Source organism: Abramis brama (genome assembly GCF_963993115.1).
Source record: "Abramis brama genome assembly, chromosome: 11".
Classification (NCBI taxonomy): domain Eukaryota; kingdom Metazoa; phylum Chordata; class Actinopteri; order Cypriniformes; family Leuciscidae; genus Abramis; species Abramis brama.
Window position 1 is genome coordinate 22962483 of NC_139973.1, and position 20826 is coordinate 22983308.

General features: G+C 41.0%; 1 protein-coding gene across 2 annotated transcripts; it reads left to right on the forward strand.

Moving 5' to 3' along the window:
- Window positions 1-4189: 4189 nt before the first annotated feature.
- Window positions 4190-10983, forward strand: LOC311092371 (uncharacterized protein). Of its 2 annotated transcripts, none has more exons than XR_014608240.1 (2): window positions 4190-10762; window positions 10925-10983. XR_014608240.1 is itself a non-coding variant. In XM_084129052.1 (2 exons), the coding sequence occupies exon 2, from the start codon at window positions 4699-4701 to the stop codon at window positions 10522-10524; it is 5826 nt and encodes a 1941-aa protein (XP_083985178.1). In that variant the 5' UTR covers window positions 4190-4357; window positions 4520-4698; the 3' UTR covers window positions 10525-10983. The 2 variants fall into 2 exon arrangements, 1 of the variants encoding a protein (XP_083985178.1); XM_084129052.1 differs by having other exon boundaries at window positions 4190-4357; window positions 4520-10983.
- The last annotated feature ends 9843 nt before the right edge of the window (window positions 10984-20826 follow it).

Consider the following 20826-nt stretch of genomic DNA (forward strand, 5'->3'; position numbering starts at 1 on the left):
AAATATATAAACTTTGTATTTGAATTTACTTACTGCATTTTTATACATAACTTCATAGTTATTTTACACAGAAAAACTATATATTAAAAGATAATTACTGTAGATAGACAGCATTATTATAAAATAACTTTTTAAAAACCTAAATTTACAGTTTAACCGTAAAGTTAAATGTTTTTTAATGTAATTTGACATCATTTATCCGTTTTTCCAAATTATTTATTTTGTAGAATAACAGTAATAAACCGTAATTATAGGATTACAGTGTTTTAGGAAAACAGTGATAACTGTTTTTTTTACAGTGTATCTATGTTTTTTTCCTGGCAGTATTTTTCTGTTTTTAAACAGATATTTTCTGGCGCCCCTGCTGCCAGAAAATTAGCATTTTTTTACGGTTTTTTTTTTTTTTTTTCACAGTGCAGGTAGAAACTAGAGAACCAATAACTAAATTTTGTTTACCAGCATCCTCATATTTTGTCTTTTTTCAGTTACTCTTTGCTCTCAAGGTGTATGGAGTTCCCTGAGAATCCCCAATCTCTTCTCATCCTTTGTGGGATTTGATTGCACCATCTTCTGGACGGCCATCTGTTTCTCTAATTTATAGTAAACTTAATGATCACATTGCAAAGCCTCTTTCTATTAAATCTATATGAAATAGTGAATTATCCGATATTAACTTATCTGTTGACTGGGAGAGGGTGTGGTCTAATCTCATCTTAACTTCTAAAAACTTGGCTCATCATCTTATCCATTTCAAAGTCATACATATAGAGCATACATAACCCTTTAACAAGAACTCCAAAATATATCTATAACTGTCATATCTGTAACACTGTATCATCAGGTACTTTTATTCACATGTTTTGGGAGTGTCCAATTGTTGTCAACCAAAACTTTGTTTTGTCCTCCTTGATTACACGCATAATCCAGGTTTATGTCATCTCAATGATGATTTTGACTCCTTTATAAGTTCATCACAAATTTATGTAAATTTACAAAACATTCATTAGAATGTTGTTTGCTGGGTTTACAGCTGCAAAGAAGACAATAATACAGAACTGGTTTACTCCGCACATGTGTACACAAACATATTGGATTCATAGCCTCCTTAAAATAGTCACTTGTGAATGTACAACAGCACAAATTAATAAGGCTAAACCTAGTACTATTGATGCATGGCAATGTTTATCTTCCAACATATTGGATTGTATAAAGGAATAACCATATAAAGTAACCTTTTTCCCTTTTCTTTCAGATTGTTAAATTATTGATATGTCTGTTGCTCTCCTTTCCCTTTTTGACTTTCCAATCCTGTTATTTTGAGATAAATAAGTATTTCTCTCTGTATTCTTGCCTGTCCTGAGGCACAGCTTAATAGATTTGATACATTTAAATTGATTAAACCTATATCTTTCAATTTCACTCCTCTTTTTCCTTGGTAATATTACGTTTCTGGTGTGAGGAAGACGATGAAGAAGACCTTGGAATAATATTTTGATAATTAAACTGGAAAAAGTACAAAGAGTATCACAACCACAAACCAAATACAATCGAGAACTGACAAAGACAGAGGGAGATCACAGGGAATTTATACAGGTGACAGCGAGGAACTGATTAAACTGATTAACAAGATAATTGAAGACACAGCTGAACCAAAAGATCTAATGATGACGGAGACCATGGAAACAAAGGAGTGTCCGGAAACAGAACAAAATAAACACAGAATGGAGTCCAGAAACAAACTGACATGTAACAGGTAAATACTGCACAATGTAGAAGTACATGCTCAATAGTCTCTGCTTCACTACAGGATATACATAATCCAGTTTGATGTTTCCCTATTGTGAACAATGAATGATTTAAACAGAAATGTCCTATTCTGAGTCTTGTAATAATTATATCTTCTTTCCTCGAAGTTTACCAACTTGCCCTTTATTTTCCTGTCTCATATTTCTTGCCACTTTTTATTCATGTTTTCTTTAATTCTTCTTTTTATTTCTGCTACATGTGCAGGAACCCATATGAACCTCAGGACTAACCATTGTCTGTATTCTAAGCAGAAGAATTTCATATATTAATTATTGTCTTATTGTTGACTGCCCTCTTAAATTTAAAGCTGATAGAGCATCTGAACAAATAACTGCCCTAATTGGCTTAACTTCCTCCACCCATTGAATAGCCAACAAAATTTCTATCATCGCTGTTGTAAAAACGGATTCATGAAAAGCATTTAGAAAATGTTGTCCTTTTCTAAATGCTGACTTGGAATCCCGGAATATAACAGCGGCAGCCGTATATCCTGTTGTAGTATCCTTTGACCCATCTGTGAATATATGCATTGAGGAGTATGCTTGATCTAAATACTGCTGAACAACAACCTCCTTAGGAATTGATTTTTCATTCTTAATCTTATATTGTAGATAAAATCAAGCAACCAACATAGAAAGGAACTAAGGAGAAATATTTGGTAATTACAATAGATGGACTAACTGTAATTTTGCTAATACCCAGAATCATAGCATCTTTACTTGCTGTCCAACCAAAACTTTTTATTTGATAATTTCCATATTCCCAGCACTCTTTTATTATTTCCTTGACTGGATGTGTCTCTGAATGCCCTTTCAAATGAATCCAATAATTCATTGATAATTTCAATTTGTGTATACTTATGGGCATTTTTCCAACCTCCACCTATAGGGGAGGATCTAAAAGCCCCACAACATATTCTTAATGATTGTTCCTTAACTGTTTCAACTTTCTTAATCAAGGATTTTGATGTAGATCCATAAGTAAAACATCCATGATCAGTTACTCACCTGATCAATGCACAAGATACTGTATTCGTTGTAGATTTTCGAATAGCTCCCCATTCCATTCCTGTTAAACATCTTAATATATTGTTACTTTATTTTTATTTATTTTTTCATTTTTGTGTTTTTAATGTCAACCTGGAATCCATCCATATCCCTAAATATCTTATAACTTTAACTTGTTCAAATACCTGACCATATAGTCCCACTTTTATTTCATGGATACGATTTATCTTCTCAAAACAGACTAGTTGAGTTTTTAGTAGCTGATAATCGAAAACTCCATTTGTTGGCCCATTTTTCCACTTCATTAACTGCTGTTTGTATGACTTGTGTTACATGTGATACACCACGACCCCTCTTCCATATCGCTCCATTAGCATGGAGAGAACTTCCTATATCTTTTTTAACATTTAAAAAAACATAATTCATCATAATATTAAGCAATATTAGACTGCACACACTTCCTTGTGGAGTACCATTATCTATTTTATATATTATTTTATATATTCTGGAATATGATGATCCAACCTGAACTGTTCAATTAAAATCTTTTACCCATTTAAACATTATGCCTTCAATCCTTAATTGTTCCAACTTTATTAACAGCCCCTCCTTCCAAAGCATGTCATAAGCTTTTTCAATATCGAAAAAAATGCCTTCTACCCCCTCTTTATTGATTCGCACCTTTCTTATGTCTGTCTCTAAACATATGACAGCATCTAATGTACTGCATCCTTTACGAAAGCCATTCTCGTGAGGTGAAATAATCTCTTTCCTTTCTAATATGTAGTTCAATCTGCACACAATCATACATTCCATTATCTTAAACAAATTCAACATTAAAGCGATAAGTCTATAATTTGTAGCATAATGCTGGTTCTGGCTTTAAAATGGGGATAATAACCCCATGTTTCCACAAATAAGGAAGTCTCCCTGTGCCACCATTCAGTTCAGTTTAGTTTAGTTTTCATGGACTTTCAGTTTGTTTTCATTTGTCACGTGTCTTTTTTGTTCAGATTTCCCATCACTCGTTAGTTTCTATGCTTACTGTCATTAGTTAGTTTGGTTCAGCTGTGTCTAGTTTATATCACCTTGCTATCTTTAGCATAAATGTTACGTTGAATCCTGAGTTCCCTGTCCGGTCACCGTTAAAATCAATGTGTGTGTAACCCTGTTGCCTGTTTGGATCGCTACCTGTTATATGAGAAGTAAAATTTGTGTTTGAACCTTATGAAAGCACTCATTTTTACAACGGAAATGAATCAATCAAAAACTTACTTAAGCTAAACAATGACTTCTAGAGCTTCTGACAGCCAAAACAATCTTTGTTGTATTAATTTCCTATTATCACTTTAAAGCTGCTTTGAAACAATTTGTGTTGCCATTAAGGCAAAATGTTAGGGACTTTTAATTTGATAGAGACTTTTATTTTGATATGATGTAGACCTGGAGTTTGGGGTTAGAGATTATTTCCTGTACAGAAGTAAGGAAGCTGACAGAATGTGAGCACATGTAATCCATTTGTTGTTAGCACTAGAGGCAATGTCGTAAGTACAAAATTCATTTTTATGTTAATAAGTTAATGTTAAAATACTGTTTAAAAAGCAAAGACTACACATAGTTACAATATTTATTTACATGTATTTACAGGTATATTTCATTAGACAAGATTTATGTTAAAACAGTCGAACTTTATTTCTTTGTTACAGTTTTCACTCTGTCATGTAAGATGATGTTGAAGCCACAGTAAACAGCAAGAAATCGCTCACTACGACTTGTCGTCATTTTGCATCAGAGTTAGCTGGTTGTATAGCTACAGTTGCTACACTGCAGTGAGGACAACACAGTGAAAAGACAGAGAAAAGTTAGTGTTGAACATCGTGGCAAGATGGAAGGAAAACGTGCTAAGTCTTCCGTAGCAAGTGGAAGTTCTCACTCATCTGTGTCATCAAGGAGTGCAGTAATCCGTGCACGGGCTAAAGCAGCAGCTGCTAAAGTTCGTGCTGAATATGCAGAAAAAGAGGCTAAAGCTAAAATAGAAAAGGCAGCTAAAGAAGCTGAATCACAGTTGGAGAAGGTAAAAAGAGAGACTGAGCTTGAAACACTCGCCATGTGTCGTGAAGCAGCGGCTGCTGAAGCTGAAGCAGCCGTTTGGGAATCAGCTGACTCAATTGCGAAGTGTATTGTGTTGGATGAAACAGGCTCGTCAGGTGAAGATAAAATGGAGCGGACGAGCGAATACATCCAAACTCATTTTGGCCCAACTAGCTCCCCAAAGCGAGAAGCTATGAACGCTTGCTCTCAAGCTTTTCAGCCTGCTACAGATGGCACTCTCATTTTCAGTCCGAACAATCCCTTCTCTTCATACCAGCAGGTTCCTGTTTCTTCACATGAGCCACGACAGGCTAATAACATAGGAAATGGGAATTTATCAAAGGATGGTCTAGACGATACTTATGTGCCACCGGCTGCCAAACTGTCATATGGTCAGACTTTATATGACAGAGAGGATGCTCAAGTCGATTCAAAGAAGTTTCATACTGACTTGAATATTTCTGCTCCGTGCTATTACCCCCAGCTAAAAACTGATCAGAGCGTGTCTGCAACTGAACATCTTGCGCAATATTTAGCGCGACGTGACCTGGTGAGTGCAAGCTTGTATGAGTTTGATGATAAACCAGAAAATTATCGTGCTTGGCAGTCTTCATATAAAAATGCTACACAAGGGCTGGGTCTCACTGCTACTGAGGAGCTAGACTTAATGACTCGGTGGCTTGGCAAAGAGTCCAGCAACCAAGTGAAACGCCTGCGTTCAGTGCACGTAGCAAGTCCAGACATAGCACTCAGAAAAGCCTGGGAACGTCTTCAGGAATGTTACGCAGCACCAGAGGTAGTTGAAAAGGCCCTCTTCACTCGACTTGACAAGTTCCCCAAGGTTTTGGCGAAAGAAAATCTAAAGCTAAGAGAGTTAGCAGATCTGCTGATGGAAGTGCAGTGTGCTAAGGAAGACGGCTACTTTCCAGGTTTGTCCTACCTGGATACTGCACGAGGCATTGAACCTATAGTAACCAAGCTGCCTTATGGACTTCAGGAAAAATGGATTTCTGCGGGTTCAAAGTATAAAGAAGAAAATGGAGGACGGTTTCCACCATTTGAATTCTTTACCAGATTCATGTGCTATGAGGCAAAGAAAAGGAATGATCCCAGTTTTGCCCTTTTAAATGCTAGTGGATCTGCTGTAAAGGCTGAAATTCCCCAATTTAAAAGCACCAAGAACCCCATTGCAGTTCATAAGACCAATGTCTCCCCAGCAGAGTCGAGCACTTCCAGTGATCCAAATAAGAGCTGCCCTATACATGCAAAGCCACATCCACTGAAGAAGTGCAAAGCCTTTAGAGCCAAAGATCTTCAAGACAGGAAAGTCTTTCTGAAGGAGAGAGGATTCTGCTTCAAATGCTGTGGCTCAAATAGTCATGTGGTGAAGGACTGCACTGCAGTAGTGAAATGTTCTGAGTGTGACAGCACCAAGCATGTCTCAGCTATGCATCCGGGCCCTCCACCAAAGATCACTGCTCCTGTTACCTCGCCACAGAATGGCGGGGAGGGAGAAGAGGGTAACGACAGCAGGGAAGTCGTCAGCTCAAGCTGCACTGAAGTATGTGGTGCAGGACAAGTTGGGAGGTCATGTTCCAAGATATGCCTAGCAAAGGTGTATCACAAGGGCTGTCCAGATAAAGCTATCAAGGCATATATCGTTTTAGATGACCAAAGCAACCGGTCATTGGCGAGGTCCAGTTTCTTTGACCTTTTCAACATTCAGAGTAAGCCATATCCTTACTTACTGAGAACGTGCTCCGGCACAGAGGAAACATTTGGCAGAAGGGCTGAAGATTTTATGGTCAAAGCACTTGATGGGAAAGTGACAATCCCTCTTCCCCCACTTATTGAATGTAACGACTTACCTGAAAACCGGGCTGAAATTCCCACGCCGAACGCCGCTCTTCATCAACCTCACCTCGTCAAGGTAGCAGAACACATTCCCGAGTTGGACCCTACTGCGGAGATCCTCCTGCTGCTTGGTAGAGATATAATTAGAGTGCACAAAGTAAGGGAACAAGTAAATGGCCCTCCCAACGCCCCCTTTGCTCAACGTCTTGACCTAGGTTGGGTGGTGGTTGGAGAGGTCTGCCTAGGGAATGCGCACAAGCCAAATGTCAGCATTTACAGGACAACAGTGCTTGATTGTCAACGGCCCTCGCTCCTCCAACCGTGCACAAGTGTTATGCATGTCAGGGATAAGCTTCATGGCAAAGAGCCCAGGAAGAGTGTCTTAGGGCCCAGCAGGGCTAAAGAAGACAGGCTGGGTAAAAATGTATTCGATCGCACCGAACAGGACAACAAGCTGGCACCATCAATGGAGGATGAGACTTTCTTGAACATAATGGACAAAGAAGTCTACAGAAATGATTCACACAGTTGGGTCGCTCCACTACCGTTCAGACAGCCTAGAGAACGTTTGCCTAACAACCGCAGCCAAGCACTCAAACGTTTTGAATCACTTCGACGCAACTTGAGGAGAAAGCCGGAGATGGAACAGCAATATGTGGCATTCATGGGCAAACTGCTGGAAAATGATCATGCTGCGGTGGCACCAGAACTAAGGGAAGATGAAGAGTGTTGGTACTTACCAAGCTTTGCAGTGTTTCACCCACAAAAACCAGGTCAAATCAGGGTGGTGTTTGATTCGAGCGCCCAACACTCCGGAATCTCCTTAAATAATGTGCTACTGACTGGCCCTGATCTTAACAACTCCCTTCTGGGAGTACTCATGCGGTTCCGAAAGGAAAAGGTGGCTGTTATGGCAGACATACAGCAGATGTTTTACTGCTTCCTCGTAGAAGAAAAACATAGGAACTATTTGAGATTCTTATGGTTCAAGAACAATGATGTGGCAAGTGAAGTCGTAGACTACAGGATGAAGGTCCATGTGTTTGGGAACAGCCCATCTCCAGCAGTGGCAATTTATGGGCTTAGAAGAGCTGTCAGAATGGGTGCGCAAAGATATGGACAAGACACCGTCAACTTTGTCGAGCGCCACTTTTATGTTGATGACGGTCTTTGTTCTGTCCCTACTGATGCTGAAGCCATTGACTTGCTGCGTAGGACTCAGGCTTCATTGGCTGAGTCCAACCTTAGGCTCCACAAGTTTGCATCGAACAGTCCGGCTGTCTTGGCAGCTTTCCCAAGTGAGGACTGTGTGGCAGCTAGAAAAGAGGTAGACTTCTGTGGGAAGGAGTCGCCCACCCAACGCAGCTTAGGCCTCTTGTGGGAGGTAGCTAGGGACACATTCACCTTCTCTGTGTCAACTGACGTAAAACCGTTTACCCGCCGTGGAGTTCTCTCCATGGTGAACAGTGTTTTTGATCCCTTGGGTTTTTTGGCTCCGGTCGTAATCCAAGGAAGAGCCTTTCTCAGAGAGCTGAATTCTGAGGCTTCAGAGTGGGACACTCCATTACCTGAAGATAAACTAGGCAAGTGGGAGGCTTGGCGAAACTCACTTCAAGAGTTGAAGCACTTCCATATATCAAGGATGTACACAGGCATCTCTCTAACCAAAGCCGAACGAGTGGAACTCTGTGTGTTCTGTGATGCTTCTACAATGGCCATTGGGGCTGTAGCCTATTTGAAGACCATCCAAGAAGGCATTGTTGACATTGGATTCGTCATGGGGAAGTCTAAACTTGCTCCTCAATCAGAGCCAACCATACCGAGACTTGAGCTGTGTGCTGCGGTTTTGGCTGTGGAAATGGCCGAACTGATTCAGGAAGAACTGGACTTGAAGTTGAATTCCATTAAATTCTACACGGATAGCAGAGTGGTCCTTGGATACATTCATAACCAATCCAGACGGTTTTATGTATATGTCCACAATCGAGTCCAGCGTATTCGCCAGACCACAAATCCTGAACAGTGGCACTACGTACGCACAGAGGACAATCCGGCTGATATTGCGTCAAGGTCTGTTCCAGCATCACGTCTCACACAAACAATGTGGTTCAGCGGACCTACCTTTTTGCGTAAGCCTTCCATTCAACCAGAGCCTATTCAATCATTCAGCTTAGTCTCACCAGAACTGGATGCAGAGATTCGTCCAGATGTGAAGAGTTATGCCACCCAGCTACACGAGAAAGGTCTCAGCATAGAGCGTTTTGAGAGGTTCTCCACCTTTGACACACTCCAGCGAGCTGTGGCACTCTTAATTCACACTGCAAGATCTTTCAAGTCCTCTAACATCATGGACAAGTGTAGGGGATGGCATACATGTGAGCTGCCTCGCTCTCCGGATGAGCTTTCCCAAGCCAGAGAAGTCATCATTAGAGCCGTTCAGAGGAAAGCATTTGGAAAGGAATTTGAAGCTCTAGAAAGAGACAAGCCAATTCCTCTAAACAGCTGTCTACGTCGTCTCAACCCTATCTTGCAGAATGACCTCATCTGCATTGGTGGCCGTCTGAAAAACGCAGACGTAGAGATTGAGCAAAAGAACCCTGTAATTCTCCCAAAAGACAACCATGTTTCCTTACTGTTCATCAGACACCATCATACCCAAGTAAAACATCAGGGCCGCCATTTAACAGAAGGCGCTGTGAGAGCTGCAGGACTCTGGATCTTGGGAGGTAAAAGGCTCATTAACTCAACTCTTCACAAATGCGTGACCTGTCGTAGACTCAGAGGTCGGATGCAGGAGCAACTAATGGCGGATTTGCCACCTGAACGTATCAAGGCCTGCCCTCCCTTCACGTATGTAGGGCTAGATGTCTTCGGACCATGGCACATCACTACCAGACGTACAAGAGGAGTTCAGCCTGAGAGCAAACGGTGGGCCATATTATTCTGTTGTATGAGCTCCAGGGCGGTTCACATTGAGGTGATTGCTTCAATGGACACTTCAAGCTGTGTCAATGCCTTAAGGCGTTTCTTTGCCATAAGAGGACCAGCCAAACAACTGAGGTCAGATTGTGGCACGAATTTCATTGGGGCCTGCAGAGAACTTGGGATGAGTGCAGAACAACCAGACACCACTGTGCAGAGGTACCTACACCAACAAGGATGCTCCTGGGTGTTTAACCCACCTCATGCTTCGCACATGGGTGGTTCATGGGAACGCCTCATTGGAGTGGCTCGAAGGATCCTGGAGTCAATGCTTCTTGAACATGGCACTCGCCTGACTCATGAAGTCTTGTGCACTCTAATGGCAGAGGTGGCAGCAATTATGAATGCAAGGCCTCTGGTTCCAGTTTCAAATGATCCAGAGGATCCATTCATTCTCACACCATCTATGCTGTTAATTCAGAAAGTCGGCACCCCACCTCCTCCAGGAGACTTTACGGACAGAGACCTCCTAACCAAGCAGTGGAGACAAGTACAAGCCTTGTCCAACATGTTCTGGCGCCGTTGGAGACAAGTGTATTTGTCAACTTTACAAGGCCGAAAGAAATGGACCAAGTCCCAACAAAATCTGCAAGAAGGAGATGTCGTCCTCCTCAAGGACAACCAAGCTGTCCGCAACAGCTGGCCTATGGCGATAGTCACAAAGGCTATTCCTGGAAAAGACGGGAAAGTCCGTAAGGTGGAATTGAAGACCACAGATCAAGGACATTCAAAAAAGTACCTTAGACCAGTAACAGAACTTGTTTTGCTTCTGAGTAGAGAGTGATGTTCATCTGTTTAGTTAATACATAACTTGTTTGTTTAGTGACCTCACAGATGTCAGGCGGGGAGTGTGTTGCCATTAAGGCAAAATGTTAGGGACTTTTAATTTGATAGAGACTTTTATTTTGATATGATGTAGACCTGGAGTTTGGGGTTAGAGATTATTTCCTGTACAGAAGTAAGGAAGCTGACAGAATGTGAGCACATGTAATCCATTTGTTGTTAGCACTAGAGGCAATGTCGTAAGTACAAAATTCATTTTTATGTTAATAAGTTAATGTTAAAATACTGTTTAAAAAGCAAAGACTACACATAGTTACAATATTTATTTACATGTATTTACAGGTATATTTCATTAGACAAGATTTATGTTAAAACAGTCGAACTTTATTTCTTTGTTACAGTTTTCACTCTGTCATGTAAGATGATGTTGAAGCCACAGTAAACAGCAAGAAATCGCTCACTACGACTTGTCGTCATTTTGCATCAGAGTTAGCTGGTTGTATAGCTACAGTTGCTACACTGCAGTGAGGACAACACACAATTTGTATTGTAAAAAGCGCTATATAAATGATGACTTGACTACTGCCTTTGATGTATCTCTTCCAGTACTAATTTTTTTTCGACTCTGGGTCAGCTGGAAACTTCATCTCCGGGAGCCTCTGACGCCAGCTTAACCTTAAGAAAAGATCCACCGAGACCCATTACCCATTTCCAGTCGATAACTGGAAAACACCTCTACAGAAACCATGTGAGACACAGTAGGACCCCTCCAATTGCAATTCAGACTTTTTCACAGCGAGTCAGTCCCCTTCCTGGTTTGGAGAATTCCACCGCTGGTATTGTGTTAGGGCGCCCTTGGCTAGTGCAACACGACCCAAACCTATCCTGGACCACTGGAGAAGTCCTGAAGTGGGGCGATAGCTGTTTCCCAGGATGTTTCCCTCATCTTCCTCAACTAGTACAACCACTTCCAGTAAACTCCACGTCTATTGAGAGCTCTGTGGAACTGCAATATGTGGTTGTTCCAGCCTGCTACGTCCCATTCAGTGATGTGTTCTGCCAAAGAAAGTGTTGTTGTTGCCTCCACACCGGCCATAGGTCTGTGCCATTGACATTCTTCCGGGTGAGTCAGTGCCCCGCGGTAAAATACACCCTCCATCACTTCCAGAACAGAAGGAAGGTACTCTTCTACTCTTCTGTAGAAGAGAACATTGAAGACGCTCTTCAATAAAATTACATCTGCCCCTCCACATTCCCTGCTGCTTCAAGCTTCTTCTTTGTGTCAAAAAAGGACAGAGACTTTCAGCCTTGTTTTGACCACAGTGCTCTAAACAAGATAACTTTCAAGTTCAGGTATCTACTTCCCCTCGTCCCAGCGGAATTTCAACAACTCCATGGAGCAGCCGTTTTCATTAAGTTGAACCTCTGCAGCATGTATAACCTCATCCGGATATGTGAGGGGGACAAGTGGAAGACCACCTTTGTTACTCCTACTGGGCACTATGAATATCTCGTCATGCCATATGGCCTGGTCAATGCCCCCTCCGTATTCCAGGACTTCATGCATGAGGTACTCTGGGACTTCCTTCACAGATACTTGCTCGTTTACATCAACGACATTACGTATTCCCGGAGTATGGCGAAACATTGCCAGCACGTTGCAGTGGTCCTCCAACACCTGAGAGATTTCCACCTGTTCCTGAAAGCTGAAAAATGCTCCTTCCATCAGTCCTCAGTGCAGCTCATGGGCTATAACATCAGTGAACATGGCGTCCAAATGGACGAGGGGAAGGTTGATGTGGTACGTAACTGGCCCACACCTTCAAGTGTCAAAGAACTCCAACGCTTCCTAGGTTTTGCAAACAACAGCTCCATCACCAGTCCATTAACCAACCTCCTCAAGAACAAGCCCACGTCTCTGTCCTGGACACCTGCCACTACCCAGGCTTTCCAGAGCCTCAAAGAAGCCTTTGCGAGCGCACTTGATCCATCCAGACCCCAACAAGCCCTTCATTGTCGAAGTTGATGCGTCCGGTAGGAGTGGTGCTGTCTCAGCAGCAGGGGAATCAAGCTCGAATTCATGTGCCTTTTTTTCCAAGAAACTATCCCCGGCAGAGGTGAACTACGACATCAGAAACAGAGAACTGCTTGCCATCAAGCTAGCTCTGGAGGAATAGAGGCATTGGTTGGAGCATGCTAAAGAACCATTTATCGTCCTCACTAATCACAAGCACCTTCAATATCTCCAAGAGGCAAAGAGACTCAACCCCAGACAGGTAAGATGGGCATTATTCTTCACTCGCTTCAACTTTTCTATTTCCTATTGTCCAGGAACTAAGAATGCTAAAGTTGATGCCTTGTCACGTCTCCATGCTCCTGAGAAGTCGGATGAACCAGAACCCGTCTTGCCTCGTCAACTCATCATGTGTCCAATCCAGTGGAATCTGAACCAGCAACTTACCACCTCCAATGCCTCTGAACCCATTCTGCCAGAGTTTCTTCCAGATCGCATCTATGATCCCAGGACACAATGCACCAACATCATCCACTTTTTACACTCTTCAGTGGGCACTGGCCACCCAGGGGCCAACCGTGCCCTCTCACTGCTACAGGAACACTTCTGGTGGCCTGCATGGCAAGGGACGTGAGAAGGTTTGTTCAGGGATGTTCGGACTGTGCCATCCCCAAAAGCCCATGCCATCTACCATCTTGCCACACCTAGGAGTGGATTTTGCCACTGACCTGCCTGCCTCTGATGGTAACACACTGTTGATCGTTTCTCTAAGTCTTGTCGTCTAGTCTCACGGCCATGGTCACGGCTGAACTCCTATTCAACCATGTTTTCTGGTACTATGGAATCTCCTAAGACATTGTATCAGAGGAACACAGTTCATCTCCCAGGTATGGAAGGCCTTTTTTAAACTCCTAGGTGTGACTATAAGTCAATCCAGGAGATTGGGCTCTTCCTGAGAACCTGCCATGGCCACCAGAACTCTTGGAACCAATTCCTAGACTGGGCCAAGTATGCACAGAACTCCCTCAGTCAGCCTGCCACTGGACCCATTCCCTTCCAGTGCATGCTCGGCTTACTGGGGGAACAGTTACGGATCAGCCAGGCTCCATCGTCAGCCAATCACAACATTCTCAATCACCGGAATACTAATCACCCGCACCTGCAGTTCATTCCCTCATCATCTCCATCTGCGTATAAGCAAACACCTCACTCTGGTTTTGTTTGAACAAAGGACTCACTTACCTGTTATCCAGATATTCCCCGTTGCATTGTTACCTGTCTCCAGCGTTTCTCCATCATCTTCCTGTTCCTCATTGTCTCCACCTCTCCAGCTCTCCTGTTCCATGTTGTGTTCCATTGGATACTTACCTGTTCCTCATTGAGGTGTGAGCTCAGTCATCTATTCATCAATCCACTATCTCCACTCCTCCTGCAACACAGAGACTGTTAGTATCTTTCCCTTTTTACCTTCAAACTACAATCACAGTCTGCATATACTCACCTACATCGCTATTTGCTCATCTGTGTTAAATGAAGAAACTAGCCTACTATTGACCTTATCCCTGTCTTGAGTCTCTGTTCCATAACAACGTTAATCATTACATTTTTAATGATTAATCAATTAAGCTTTTAATCATTGTAAACCATCTGTCTTTTTACATTTGTCGTTTGAAGATTTTTAAAAAAGTGCATGATCATATGAATTGAAAGTTTAATGACATTCGTCAGCATTTCAATTTACATTAAATAATGATCTGTTAATCATTATGTAATGTTTAATAAGTTCATTAGTAAACATACAGTTGTGGTCAGAATTATTGGAAAATTTATTGGTAAATATGATAAAAAATGGCTGTAAAAAAAATCTGCATTGTTTATCCTTTTGATCTTTCATTAAAAAAAAAAAAATCTAACCTTTCATTGAAGTAAAAGAATTGAAAGTGGGGGGGAAATCACATTATGAAATAAATGTTTTTCTCCAAAACACATTGGCCACAGTTATTGGCACCCCTAGAATTTTTTAAGAGTAAAATATCTCTGAATTATATTCCCATTAATATTTACCTTTTTTTAGCACACCGGGGGTGACTGGGGACATGAAATTGTCTAGCTCTGACTTCTTGTTTCACAGGAGTTTAAATATGTATGGAGCTTAAAATATGACAATATGATTTGAATTTGAATTGTGTAAATTTGAATTATTTACAAGTGAAATCTAACAAAATTGAATTTTAGGTGGTAGTTTAAATAGTTCTGAATTTGATTTTTTTTAAACGAATATTGAACATTTGAAATTTAACAAATTGAAATGTTTTTATGGCTGAATTTTATAGACATGTATTTTCAAACAGCTAGTTTTTTTGTTCTGAATTCGTATACTGCAAATATTCAGTTTAAAAAAATACAGATTCAAGTTTTCAAGATGAAGAAATTCGGAACTTCAAATTCAGTTTTCTAAAATTCAATCTCAAAAATTCAAGTTCAAAAATTCAGATCTTACAGAAAGTAGGTCACAGGTCATCCACAGGGAAGAGTAAAGGATATCAGATAAGTCGAACAGAGCATTTTGGCTGAACTGCAGTAGTTTTCTGCCGCAAACGCGGTGGTGGTTCAAGAGAATCCGTGTATCTTTCGTTCAGTCGTTTTTTTATTTAATATTAAGAGTAGAAAAATGAGAAAACAGCTTGAGTATTAGATTTCTAATATTCTAGTAATAATAGTCCGCTGCAGCAGTTGCACGGAGCTTACAAAACGCGTGTATTGCAGATATAGGCTACATTTAATTTTCTCATCAAACAACTAGACTAACGAATGGCTCGGTACAACAGAAGAGCCTAGAAAGGGCTTTTTCTCTGTGTAGACCAGCAGTTGGTCTGAATTTGCTATAACCTATAGCCTATTTTCTGGACTGTATAGGCTAAGTCACGTTTTATCATGAAACACGCTGTGATTTATTCCAAAGTGACTCAGGCATATATAATGCATTTAACGTTAAATAATCTAAATGTTGACTTTCAAAAGTAGGCGCGCCAAGAAGGCTATTCTCTGTATTTTGGTTCATTTTTGGTGTGCGCCAGAAAGATCTAAAGAGACCGAGACGCGCTAAAGCAGCGCATCATGTTGTTTTATTTTTTTTTCAATGACATGATATTTTGTAGTCATTTTGAATGTACACAATAAAAATATACATTTTACTGTTTCGGATGATGTCATATTATCTGTATGACTATAAATAACAGAGTATTAAGTTATTTCCCAGCAGTGGAACAAATCCAAGTGATGGCGCTCACGCATCGCGATCTCACACAACATAGTAGGCTATCAGTTCTGGCGTTGCTTCATATCGCAGACTGTTCATTATCAAAATGAAACACAGTCAACCAAACATATAAAAAGTTATTCTGCCTAATTTAATTGGTCTGCTGTACAATATAAAGGGCAAGCTGTGCCGCACACAGTCCTACCTGTTATTCCAAACATTTCCCTTGCTGTTAAGACGCTGATTTATCCTATATGTGTATTTTGGGACTCGACTGAAGTATGAAGCCTTCTTTATATTAATAGTTAGCATCCACATGTTACATTGCAAATATGAAAACTTTTGACTGAATGAGAGATGCGCGACCGTTTTGATTTAAATAAATTTGTTTAGGCTTGGCGTTTAAAATAGGCTAAATGTTGTTTGTAATAAAGGGCACAATATAGGCTATTTTTATAGTCTATAGATATATGTAGATTATAGATTTTATAGTCTATTTACATATATGTAGCCTATATTATTTTATTATACATGGCTACTTATTTTTTCATTCTTGTTGTTTTCTGCATTCATTTGTCATACAGTAAGGGAAAGTAAAATAGGCAACACATAGCCTACATGTTAATAGTGTTTATCATGTAAATGTTGTATTTTATTTACAGGTCTTTTACACTATTGCTGAATAGGCTAATATTAAAATGTTTTTTTTTTATGACGCGTTTCTCTCTCAACATGATCCGGTGTGACTTGCACTCATGTGCATGCGACTTATTTTCTGGCAAATACGGTCAGTTAAAAAATGTTGCTGTATTATTACAAAATGGATAGAGTGGAGACCATTTGGGCAAAAAAAAAAAAAAAAAAAACATATTGTGTTCATTACCCCCACCCACATTTGGGCTTAATCACTGTTATTATTAGGAAATGTATTTAGGTGTAGACAAAATCAGTTATGTTTATTTATAAATAAAAAAAATTCCCGGACACTAGCCGTTAGTCTACTTCTTTGGCCTATTTTTTTTAGCTGGCCAGTTCTCAAAATCTGTGTGGAAAAGCTGCAGAGCGCGGAGAGAATGCACAATGGCTTTGCTTTGGAAGTTTTTTTTTTTTTTTTTTTGAAGTTTAGTTGCCAGAGAAAATAACACACCGTTTTGTTTAACATCAATTGATACTCAATATTAATTAAATAAATAAATATAATGTCAGAGAATGCACAAAGCGCATCCTTTTCAGATGTAAATTATAATACATTTTAATAAAACACACAAGGCCTACATCATAAAATTCAGAAGATTATGTATTTTAATATATTATATTATAATACAAATAAAAAGGCATCATACTTCAGTCGAGTCCCAAAATACACGTATAGGCTAAATCAGCGTCTTCACAGCAAGGGAAATGTTTGGAATAACAAGTAGGACTGTGTGCAGCACAGCTTGCCCTTTATATTGTACAGCAGACCAATTAAATTAGGCAGAATAACTTTTTATATGTTTGGTTGACTGTGTTTCATTTTGATAATGAACAGTCTGCGATATGAAGCAACGCCAGAACTGATAGCCTACTATGTTGTGTGAGATCGCGATGCGCGAGAGCCATCACTTGGATTTGTTCCACTGCTGGGAAATAACTTAATACTCTGTGTTATTTATAGTCATACAGATAATATGACATCATCCGAAACAGTAAAATGTATATTTTTATTTGTGTACATTCAAAATGACTACAAAATATCAGGTCATTGAAAAATAAATAAAACAACATGATGCGCTGCTTTAGCGCGTCTCGGTCTCTTAAGATCTTTCTGGCGCACACCAAAAATGAACCAAAATACATAGAATAGCCTTCTTGGCGCGCCTACTTTTGAAAGTCAACATTTAGATTATTTAACGTTAAATGCATTATATATGCCTGAGTCACTTTGGAATAAATCACAGCGTGTTTCATGATAAAACGTGACTTAGCCTATACAGTACGGAAAATAGGCTATAGGTTATAGCAAATTCAGACCAACTGCTGGTCTACACAGAGAAAAAGCCCTTTCTAGGCTCTTCTGTTGTACCGAGCCATTCGTTAGTCTAGTTGTTTGATGAGGAAATTAAATGTAGCCTATAGTTGCAATACACGCGTTTTGTAAGCTCCGTGCAACTGCTGCAGCGGACTATTATTACTAGAATATTAGAAATCTAATACTCAAGCTGTTTTCTCATTTTTCTACTCTTAATATTTAAAAAAAAAAAAACCACTGAACGAAAGATACACGGATTCTCTTGAACCACCACCGCGTTTGCGGCAGAAAACTACTGCAGTTCAGCCAAAATGCTCTGTTCGACTTATCTGAGATCCTTTACTCTTCCCTGTGGATGACCTGTGACCTACTTTCTGTAAGATCTGAATTTTTGAACTTGAATTTTTGAGACTGAATTTTAGAAAACTGAATTTGAAGTTCCGAATTTCTTCATCTTGAAAACTTGAATCTGTATTTTTTTAAACTGAATATTTGCAGTATACGAATTCAGAACAAAAAAACTAGCTGTTTGAAAATACATGTCTATAAAATTCAGCCATAAAAACATTTCAATTTGTTAAATTTCAAATGTTCAATATTCATTTAAAAAAAATCAAATTCAGAACTATTTAAACTACCACCTAAAATTCAATTTTGTTAGATTTCACTTGTAAATAATTCAAATTTACACAATTCAAATTCATATATTGTCATATTTTAAGCTCCATAAATATGAGGAAACACAAAGGCCAAATTCCCTTCCATCCATCACAATGAGTAAAACCAAAGAATCTAGTTCTGATGTGCATCAAAAGATTGTTGGGCATCACAAAATAGAAAGTGGCTGTAAGAAAATATCTAAATAATTGAAAATCTCCATTTTGACCATCAGGGCAATAATTAAGAAGTTCCAATCAACTAAAGATGTTACGAATCTGACAGGAAGAGGACTTGTGTCTATATATTGTCTTAATGCACGGTGAGGAGGAAAGATTGAGTGGCCAAAGACTCTCCAAGGATCACAGATGGAGAATTGCTTAGATTAGTTAAGTCTTGGGGTCAGAAAGCATATAAAAAAATAAAAAAATAAAAAAAACCTACATCACTACATATTGTTTAGGAGGGTTTCAAGAAAAATCCTCCTCGCTCGTCCAAAAACAAACTCCAGGATATTCAGTTGTCAGACACGACTGTGTCACGGTTCATGAATTCACTGTCTCTCTCTAGTCTAAGGTGCTGTTGTGTATGTGTTTGTGGGCGTGGTCACTGATCATCAGTGATCAGTAGTGCCAGCTGGATTCAATTGTTTGTCCCTTTATATGTTCAGTAACCGGTGTCTCATGTTGTCAGATCGTTGTGGTTTCCTGGTGTGTTTCCTGTGCCTGTTCCTGTGTTCTTCGTGTTGGATTGGATTCCCCGTGTCTTCGTCGTGTTCGTCTCTGGATTCTCTGCACTCTGCACTGGATCACTGAGCACCGTCACGAGGGATCTCACAGCACCAGAGCACCGTCACAAGGGATCATCACTGGACTTAACACCAGCACCTGTTGTCCACCGAGGTCCATGCGTCACTGTACCACCAGCGTTTGTGTCCGCCCGCCTGTCCCGCTGTGTTGGCGACCATCTGTGTTCTGTGTTCTGACCAACTGTGATTTCTAATAAAGAGCGTTATTGCATTTACATCCTGTTCTGTCATCCGTTACAGAACGATCTGACCATATTATGGATGTAGCAGGCGCCACGACTTGGGACGAGTTTGCGGCTCGAAGCATCGCGAGAATGGACACCCAAGAGGAGAGCATCTCCAACACAGGACGGGCGGTTCAAACGCTTGTGACGCAGGTTTCCGAGCTCTCCCAACAACTCCAACAGCTAAGAGTTCCCACTGCGCCGCCCACACCGCCCGTTCAGCCCAATCCACCAGAGCCGTTCCAGCAGCGTGAACCGAGACTGCCGACGCCAGAGGGATATGCAGGTGAACCGGAGTTTTGCAGAGCATTTTTGACCCGATGTTCTATGCACTTTTCATTACAGCCACTGACGTTCAATCAAGAACAGACCAAGGTGGCATTTGTTCTGATGTTGCTGTCTGGCAAAGCGGCTCTCTGGGGAACGGCGGTGTGGGAGAATCAAGACCCATGCTGCGCCTCGTTCCAGGCACTCTCCGAGGAGATGAGAAGGGTCTTTGATCGTGCAGTGGCGGGTAGGGAGGCGGCCAGACTACTCGCCGATCTCCGCCAAGGTAACGGCTCGGTGTCGGAATATTCCATCCGGTTCCGCACCCTGGCTGCAGAGTGCCGATGGAACGAGGAGGCGCAGTGGGATAGTTTCCTGCATGGGTTGGCTGACGTGTCCAGAGGGAGATTTATATGCTGGACCTTCCTCGCAGTCTGAATGGACTTATTGAGTTGATGCTCGGTTGAGCAGAATGGGTCGCTTCCAACAGAACCTTCCGTTTCGCGGCACGGAGACCCTGCGCTCTGAGAACCTGGACACGGTCAGTTCCGTTTGTAATCCCGAGCCCATGCAGGTGGGTAGAGCTCGGCTTTCCCGGGAGGAGAGAGAACGGCGGAGATCCCAAGGACTGTGCCTATACTGCGGGAAGGCGGGTCACTTCATCCACTCATGCCCGTTAAAAGCCCGGTAGTAACAATGAGGCTACTATCGGGTGGGATCTCCGCCGAGAAGACCTCATCATCACCATCATCATCTACTCTCCTTCCGGTAAGACTAAGGTGGGCAACCCACACACACGACACCAAGGCATTACTGGATTCGGGGGCAGAAGGGAATTTTATGGACTCAGGACTGGCTCACCGTCTTCACATCCCGGTCTCACCTCTCACGTACAAGATTTCTGTCAAAGCTCGTAATGGACAACGACTCCCTGACATTTCACACGCTACCGCACTCTCATCACATCTGGCAACCACACTGAGACAATAACATTCCTCCTCATGAACTCACCCCTCGCACCTGTTGTACTCGGTCATCCCTGGCTTACACAACACAATCCCAG